The sequence below is a fragment of the Artemia franciscana genome, chromosome 1 (genome assembly GCF_032884065.1).
Source record: "Artemia franciscana chromosome 1, ASM3288406v1, whole genome shotgun sequence".
Classification (NCBI taxonomy): domain Eukaryota; kingdom Metazoa; phylum Arthropoda; class Branchiopoda; order Anostraca; family Artemiidae; genus Artemia; species Artemia franciscana.
Window position 1 is genome coordinate 4,595,711 of NC_088863.1, and position 9,485 is coordinate 4,605,195.

Consider the following 9,485-nt stretch of genomic DNA (forward strand, 5'->3'; position numbering starts at 1 on the left):
AAACTATAATTGCTTGTACAAATAATACTATTCTATTCTATGTATTTTAACCAAAGAGGCAAAAAAAAAGTAAAGAGCATACTTTACTCAGTGTCTTTCTTCATATACCCTCCAAAATGTAGAGTAAAAAAGTAGAGTAAACCTGTACATAGAAATATAACTTCGATGTAAAGGGGTAACATTGTAATGGTTGCTATTTAGAGCAGGTATGAAATACCTATTTAATGTATATACAATATGTATTTAGAATAATATTTTTTTACTATTAAATCACATTAAATTTAATTATGTATTTAAGTTATATTAGATACAAATGAATACATTTGGTGCTTTCATTTCAAATATATACAATATTTAGGGTTTATTCGTTTCGTGTTAAGTCAGTTTTTTTACTTTCTTTACCAAACGCTTGGCTTTCTTACGTAGCAACATAAAAGACCTCCATCACTTTAGCCTTAAAGTACCAAGGAAAGCGAAAATGAAGTCTGATGATCAAGTGGATACTTACAAAACCATAGTATCTTTTAAATAATATGAACAAAATCAGGATTTTAGTTTTGAACTACGTATGCAGTACTGCCGTTTTTTAGCAGCGGGCAACAGATTTAAAAAAGGAAACTTGGATTAAAAATCGAGCAAGAACAAGTTTGAAAATAAAAAAAAAGATGAATACCACTAAACACCTTAAGAAGATATAGCAATCCTTTGAAGCTGTAGCTGTATTAGTCTTTGGGAATCAACACATTCTTGACGTTTGAATTTTCACGGGTGAAAAGCATTGTCAAATTTACCTAATTTGTTTTGCTTATTTATTTAACAGTTCAACGTGACTGTTACTGCCACAGACTTCATAATTTTGGAACCACCAAAAGGAAAAATATTAAAAAATTTCTTTCGACAAGAAATTCGCAATAATTAAATTTATACAGTTAAATAATACTATTTCCAGTACAAGTTCTTGATAAATGTATTCGTTGGAAAATTTTTAAATTACTACTACTGACCTGTTAGAATATTATCTTATAGATTTTGCATCCTTCTGACTAGCTTTCTTCAATCTCTGATTATTTTAGAGTATTATTAAGAATTCGATCTTACAAATTAGGGAGCATCTAGGGAGTTTAAAATCAGTGTTGCAGCATCTGATTGTTCCACTTTTGGTACAACCCCACTTGTATGGATTGTATATACCACCCGTTTTTTTAGGCGCCTAAAAATCTAAACCTAAATTAATTCTTACCTACAGTTGACAACTATGTTAAAAGTCGCTACTGTCAATGGTAAGAAGAACAGCTCTTAGAATTATCTCTTCACGTCTTAGGCTCTACAGTCAACTCCTTTCTAAAGAAAACCGATTGTATCGGCCACTAAATCTTTGCTGGAAAGTTTCCTATTTTCTCCCTTGGAACATCCTCACATAGAAGAGGTGATAATGGACTAGCAAAAAATTGACCTGGGTTTTAGTATAGCTATTATTCAAAAGACTGTTTCCGTTGTGGAAGGTCAAACAGGAGATAAAGGGCTTTTTGTGATGTATAAGCTAGAAGCATTTGGAAGGATGGCATAGTGAAATCCATTTTGTCTATGAAACTTGTTGATTCTTTTATGTAGTAACTTAATTAGAGTCTTTTTAGTGGTAGGGGGTATAACTTAGGAATACGCAAAATAGGTCAATTACATGGAACTTAAATTGCTTATAGAATAATTATATAAAAAATACTTTAGGAAGTGGCTTGTCCGAATGCTCCGTCCCACTGCGAACATCCTTCGTTTAATTCATTACACGCTACAATTAGTTCTTATTTAAATGTAGACGAAATTACCGCCATTTTTCTTTTCAAAAGTTGAAAAATCGGCTTAAAAGTGACAAATCCTATTTAATTGTAATGCTTCTTCAAAATTTAATTGTGAACATTCAAAACATTTACTTACCGAATTTTTCAATGTTGGAGTTTTCCTTTAAGAATCTAAAAATAAAAACAATAATTAATATCTAAATTTAAATGTATCTGAAACTAAACTTAGAAGGCTCCAAAAATGTTTTTTCTACAAAAATTGTGACGGCATATAATTTTCAGAGGTTCTCGGACTTCAACAACTGCTAATGTGGATACTCTGTTTAGCAGGAAAAAAAAATCATTTGTAAGCAGTTTTTTATACCAGTTATTACCAATTATTATTACACCAATTGTTATATACCAATTACTCTAAATATACCAATTATTTGTAAGCAGATTTTTTTATAAGTAAAAATATTTCAAATAAAAATCAAATAAACTTGTGATGTATACTTTTTTTTTACTTTAGTAAAAAAAAAATACACAAGGCCCCAAGGAAGTCACCGAAGGCACTAATACGAGGAAACGGGAGATCCAAAGGACAAACACCTCTTTCTCTTAGTTTTTCAATTCTTCTTTCTATCTCAGACGGGGAAACAGTGGGAAAAGAAGGGGATAGGGCTCCTGTTGGTAATTGGTCAGACAATGCAGAAAGGCTCTGGACAATGAAATCGAGAAATAATAATTTATTAAGCTTGTTTAGCAGGAAAAAAATTATTTGTAAACAGTTTTGTATATTGTCAATAGTTTAATAAGCTTCAAATTAATGAAAGAAGTCAAATTTTTTCATTATTTTTTTTAATGTTTATGCTGGGAAGATCCATGTTACTTCCTCTTCTGTTTTTCATTCTTATCTTTAAGGTTTTTTATATGTTAGATGTTTTTCACTGATTAGTCCTTTGTATCACTTACATATTTTTTCTCCCCTTTTTTAGCATAAGTAAACCCTCCAAAACCTTCTCCTCTATTTGATATTAAACAATAAATAAACTATGGTCATGGACGTAGTTCTGAAGTGTGCCTTTTTGTTACGGTTGTTTGCCCTAAAGCAAAATAAAATTATTTGTATACAGTTTTTTACGTCGTCAACAAATTAATAAGGTTCAATTTCATGAAAGAAGTCAAATTATTCCATCATTTTTTTTTAATGTTTATGCTGTGAAGATCCATGTTACTTTTTCTTCTGTTTTTTATTCTTATCTCTAAGATTTTTTTTCTGTTTGATTTTTACTGATTATTCCTATGTTTTACTTACATATTTTCTCTCTCCTTTTTTTAGCATAAGTAACCCTTCCCCAACTATCTACAATATTTGATCTTAATCAATAAATGAACTATGGTCATGGAAGTAGTTCCAAAATGTACCTTGTTGTTATGGTTTTGTGCCCTAAAGCGTCGATTCAAGATTCCTTTCAAGCAGCAAAGGTTTACTTTTTTACTTGTATTAGGCCAAATACGGCCAGAGTATGCTTGCTTTATGGCGTTCTAAGCTTGACTCAAAGGGATAAGCTCGAGGGTATCCAAATGTGAGTTTGTAAAATTATTACAGGAGCCCAGTATGTTGTTTATGAAGATAGTCTCAGGGTATTACCTCCACCGACCTTAAAAGAAAGAAGACTTGACCTGCCGGTGAAATTTGGCTTCAGTTGTATTTCGTCTAAAATCTGCTCAGATATTTTTGCCTGATTTCGACTGAAGCTCTGAACATTTTACTGATTGGTTGTTTTTTGAAAGCTAAGCCTGCCACCTATTAATTTGACTGATCAAATCTCGTCTTCATTTGTATCTTACTTTGTGCGTAATTTTGAATTCTGAGATTTTCTTATGTGTGTTGTGAATAACATGTAATTGACAAGCTGGTGCTAACGAGTTTTTATTTTGCTGTTGAGAATAAAGGGGGTATTTATTTATTTAATAATATATGTATTTATCTCAGCAACAAGTGTCTTCCTTTTAAGGTGTATAGCTCTTTTAAGGTTTGAGGTTTTGAACTTTATGGACTTTGACTATGAGCCCTATAATCTTCTTTCTAACATTCCTTAATGTCTTTTCATAGGGGGGGGGATGAAATAAATAATGCAAGTAATAGTTGTTAATGTTATTCTAATCTTAATTTTACAGCAATGTATGCTTAATTCTACCAAGGCTGTCGTAATCTGTTTTAGTTTGGTTTATTGTGCAGATCTATTCAACTGAAACTAGCCTAATACGAATACTTTATTCAAGAATAACACCTGCTCTGGCTTCTTTTTTTATCTTATCATTCCGGCTTATTTCAGAAAAGTAGTAAGGGACTAATACCGCCGCTTCTACGGAAAGCATGGACCTCAGGTCGGATTTACATTCTATAATTGAGGCTTTAGTTTCCAAAATACATACAAAATGATGTTAATTATGGAACTTGAGCTTTAACACAGAGGGGCCCTTATTCAATGTACCTGGGCAAAAACGTGAATTATGTTTCATATGTTCCGTCTACTCTCCTTTTGTTTTGACCTTAATACACTCTAGGTTTTCTGGATTCAACAAAAGGCTTTGAAATTACTCATTTTGAGTTTTAGAAGGGCCTTTTCATATGTTTAGGGCTTGAATTGCATTCTGTTTTTTCTTGACGTCCTTTTATTCAGAAAAATCTTTTGATATCTTCTATATACACAATAATTTTAGCTTTGGCCATAGGAAAACTTATGTTAGCTTTATCTTTGGCTTTGGAAAACTTTTTAAAGTGATAAGGCTTAGGAAAACTGTGACAGGTTTATAGGTGAACATATCTTTCAGATTCCGTTTTTGGTATTGTCACATTTTGGCTAAAAACTATATTGTCACTTTAGCCAAAAAAATGTTTTAAAGTGATAAGGCTTAGGAAAACTGTGACAGGTTTATAGGTGAACATATCTTTCAGATTCCGTTTTTGGTATTGTCACATTTTGGCTAAAAACTATATTGTCACTTTAGCCAAAAAAATGTTTTAAAGTGATAAGGCTTAGGAAAACTGTGACAGGCTTATAGGTGAACATATCTTTCAGATTCCGTTTTTGGTATTGTCACATTTTGGCTAAAAACTATATTGTCACTTTAGCAAAAAAACGTTTTAAAGTGATAAGGCTTAGGAAAACTGTGACAGGTTTATAGGTGAACATATCTTTCAGATTCCGTTTTTGGTATTGTCACATTTTGGCTAAAAACTATATTGTCACTTTAGCCAAAAAAACGTATTAAAGTGATATGGCTTAGGAAAACTGTGACAGGTTTATAGGTGAACATATCTTTCAGGTTCCGTTTTGTGGTATTGTCACATTTTGGCTAAAAACTATATTGTCACTTTAGCCAAAAAAATGTTTTAAAGTGATAAGGCTTAGGAAAATTGTGACAGGTTTATAGGTGAACATATCTTTCAGGTTCCATTTTTGGTATTGTCACATTTTGGCTAAAAACTATATTGTTACTTTAGCCAAAAGCTTTTTAAAGTGATAAGGCTTAGGAAAACTGTGACAGGTTTATAGGTGAACATATCTTTCAGATTCCGTTTTTGGTATTGTCACATTTTGGCTAAAAACTATATTGTCACTTTAGCCAAAAAAATTTTTAAAGTGATAAGGCTTAGGAAAACTGTGACAGGTTTATAGGTGAACATATCTTTCAGGTTCCATTTTTGGTATTGTCACATTTTGGCTAAAAACTATATTGTCATTTTAGCTAAAAAACTTTTTAAAGTGATAAGGCTTAGGAAAACTGTGACAGGTTCATAGGTAAACATATCTTTCAGGTTCTCTCCCACAAAACAGTTATGTGATTTTAGATCTATGTGTGTCTTTCAACTCTTAGAGTTCAATGCCAGATAGCCTATACCCCCTCCTACTCCAGACCTGATTAACTGTCAATCACCTAACTATCTTATTTTTCAGGAGGATATTTACTTCTAACCATAATAATACAGGTGCAAACCAGTTCCCTGATGCCTTTGAAAGGCAGTTACTCTACACCCTGGCAAAAGTTGCTCAAGCACTTGAACGTAATGAATATCGCCTCAATGAACAAGATAAAAAAGAGGCTATCAAACTAGAATGGCAACAAGTAGCCCTTGTTATTGACAGGTGAGACACATGGTCAATTTAGAAAAGTTAGGTCAATAGAATTTTAGAATTTAGTCAAAGTTAGGTCAATAGAAGTTAGGTCTCTTAGAATTGTTTTCTATAATTAGACGAATTTTTAAGCAGCCTCAGTAAGTGGCTAGTACACGAGAAATAATATCCTTTACCACATCAGTTACTATGTAAATGGAAATAATATCGATTGACACACCAAATACCGATATTACTATCGATTTTACCAATATTACCGCTATATTACCAATAGCTAGCTATTGGTTTCAATTAGTACAAAAACTGACACAACAAAGGTGTGTAACGAGAGGGGAAATGGGTAAATGTGGGTAAAATAAATATGGGTATAAAACAAATGAATAAATATACAAAACCATTCTGTTTAAATAATCGTTTGTAAAATTTCAAGGAATCGGAATTATTACTCTAAGATTTTTGGGTTTTGGTGGTCCCTTGTTACTAAAAATTGACGCTTTATCTCTACTGTATTAGTTTTATTTCCACTTGTATGCTTAATAAAGCTAAAGAGCCTCAGTAGCTGACTGGCAGATTTGCCAACACGCTACAATTTTACCGTTTTTGGTAGTGTGGAAATCAAAGTACAATACACCACATATGAACACATTGTAGTATTATCCAAAATTTGTGGTACATTTGGGCTGTATTCGCTGGGTGAAGTTTTGTCTTGTCGAAATTATTGAAACTGTCACCTCTATGAAATTTAAGCAAAAGAAAACGAATTTCATCGAGCACAAACGATTTAAAAAAAAAGAAATTTCTACAGATTTCAGACTAACCATCAAACGTGAAATAGCGCAAAAAATTGGTTTCTGAAAGAGGATAAGGATATAAGTGAAAAAAGAGGTTGCTTGTTTTTCAGTTTATTCTAGTATTTTTTGTCTGTAAAACAGAATCTGATGCAGAACACAATAATTATAACACAATGAATTTTATGTGGTTCAATTTAGTCAGAAAACAAGTACAATCTATATCAAAGCCCTGGCAACACTGCTGGAAAAAACACAGGAAATAATATCTGGGGTAAGGGCGTATGCAGACCAGTTTAAGGGGTTTGATTTCCCTCCCAAAAATGTTTGTCCGACTCGTAAAAATCTAACAAAACTGCATATAAACAAATTTTTTATGTAACATCCCTCGAAACATATTACCCTACCTCCGAAAAAAAATTAGGATAGTGCCTTTGATCAGGAGTGCTGAAATTTCGGAGGGGGGTTGCTAATTAAGTGATCAACCACTACTATATATATATATATATATATATATATATATATATATATATATATATATATATATATATATATATATATATATATATATATATATATATATATATATATATATATATATATATATATATATATATATATATATATGTATATATATATATATATATATATATATATATATATATATATATATATATATATATATATATATATATATATATATATATATATATATATATATATATATATATATATATATATATATAGGAGAAACACAGGGAATGACATTTTACATATGCTAAATAATGACAATTACTAGCGGTCAAAATTATTTAAGAATGGAATAACAATTTTAAGGTTTTACAAGTGTGGCACAACAATCGAAATTTTATTGGCTCTTTTGGATATTGCTAGTCAGGTATTTGAAAAATATGCATTATAAAAGAAACGCTTACATCAAAAAGCTCTCATTAGATAGCCTTCAAATATGATAGAATTTTTTTTTTTTTTTTTTTTTTTTACTTTAATCTTTATAATTGCAACAGGAGCATTCAAAAGTATTTCTTATAGTTTTTTCTTTGTGTATTTCAAGGTTAAATATTCAAATTAGCTTAGACAATCATTTTCTAAGTTTGTTTGTGTGTTTTTTTTTTTTTTTGTTTTTTTTTTTGTCGAAAAGAAATTTTTTGTGCATGTTGCTCTCACAAGTGGGATGACCAGAGTAATTATTTTTTTCTAGACAGTATGGGTAAAATATAAACCAACGAACATCTCTAAATATTTAAGTTTTAATTTTTTTATTTGGGTCATTGGCCAATTTTGACCAATTTTAATTTTGGCTATTTGGCCAGTTTTGAACATTGGCCAATTTACAAGTGCATATAGTGTAAATTCGTTTACTTTTTTCTTCAACCTGACAAAATTTGCCAAAAGAGAAACTTAAAAAACTAAAATCGTAAAGAGATAGGCTTGAACAGATTGGGATGGAGGAGGAGCGTTTGTTGATGTGTTAGCCACAGGCAGCTTGGTGTTGGAGGGAGTTGCTAGTGATAGTAGTAGTATTTTTAATTATTAACAAGTTTCGGTCATGCGTTTGAATGCAACGTGAAAATGATCTTTTAAAAGTAACTGTGATTTTTTTTCGTCTCAGTAAGCAAACTACACTTAAAATACTTTTTATTTCTAGTTCCTTTTTACATTTTATAAATATGTATTTATTCTCATCTGTTAATACTTTCGCGTTTTTTGTTTTGTCTTTTATTTATTCTTTGTCTTTAGTATCCAGTAAAAATGAAAAATTCCTGTTTCAACCATGTAAACTATTCTCACTAATGCCGACTTATGCTGCCAACTATGAATGACAAAAAAAATAGTTTATTTTAGAATTCACCGTAAAAAAAAATGATAGTAGCCCATATTTCATAATTTAACGACATGAGGAGCATATAAAACTCATCTTGATTTTTTTTTTAGTGCGGAAAGTAAATTACAGGCTCAAGTTAAACTTTCTTTTTTTTTATCTCAGCTTGTTTTCGTTAATTTTTGGCCCACTAGTGATCATGTCGCGATTTAACCACATTGCCTAAATAAATCTCTTTTCGGTTTCAGATTTCTATTATGGATTTTCATAATCGCCACTGTTGGATCTACATTTGGTATTTTGTACATGTCTCCACATACAAAACTTTTTACGATGTGACGAGCAATGGAAGAAGCTTTGAATGGAAGTTATTTCTTTTAATGATATATATTTGAAGGGGACTTTCTACTTAAATGAATTTTCTCGTTTTATTAAAAGGATCTTTATAATTTGGAGGCGTTTATGACCAGCAGTTGAGAAGGATTGTACGAGTAAATTTGTGAAATAAAATTATTCTTTGAAAACTGACCAAGACAAAACGTTAACCATGTATTAAGGCTGAATTGACTACGAGGAGGAACGCTACAAAAGAAACTTCAAAGACGAAATAAATAATATAAAAAAATTCTAAGTAGGCTATGCAGCAGATAATCAGCTTCGAAGATTTTTTTTTCACCTTTGAAAACGTCAAAAGTAAAAAAAAACGTCAAAGGTTTTTTTATATTCTTTGAAAACGTCCAAAACTTGTTTATTCTAATTTTGACTACCGAGAAGAGCGAAACGCAATGAATAAATTTTATCAAGCTCCAAATGTGCTACAGTTAATAAGATTTGGAATTTCTATATTCTTTGACATTCATGTTTTCTTTGAAAATGTTAAATAATGTTGAAGTTGAATTGACCATGGGGACTAAAAAGAGAAAGAAACTAAGATCTG

At 30.8% G+C, this 9,485-nt stretch overlaps 1 protein-coding gene across 4 annotated transcripts in view; it reads left to right on the top strand.

Moving 5' to 3' along the window:
- The window catches only part of LOC136024704 (neuronal acetylcholine receptor subunit alpha-10-like), a 644,557-nt gene extending 635,481 nt beyond the window's left edge, over positions 1–9,076 (top strand). For all 4 annotated transcript variants that reach the window (XM_065700127.1, XM_065700144.1, XM_065700123.1 and 1 more), the window contains exons 10-11: positions 5,744–5,932; positions 8,797–9,076. In XM_065700127.1, coding sequence (XP_065556199.1) covers positions 5,744–5,932; positions 8,797–8,887 — 280 coding nt within the window. In that variant the 3' untranslated portion in view covers positions 8,888–9,076. The remainder of the gene's footprint in view (positions 1–5,743; positions 5,933–8,796) is intronic.
- Positions 9,077–9,485: the final 409 nt, after the last annotated feature.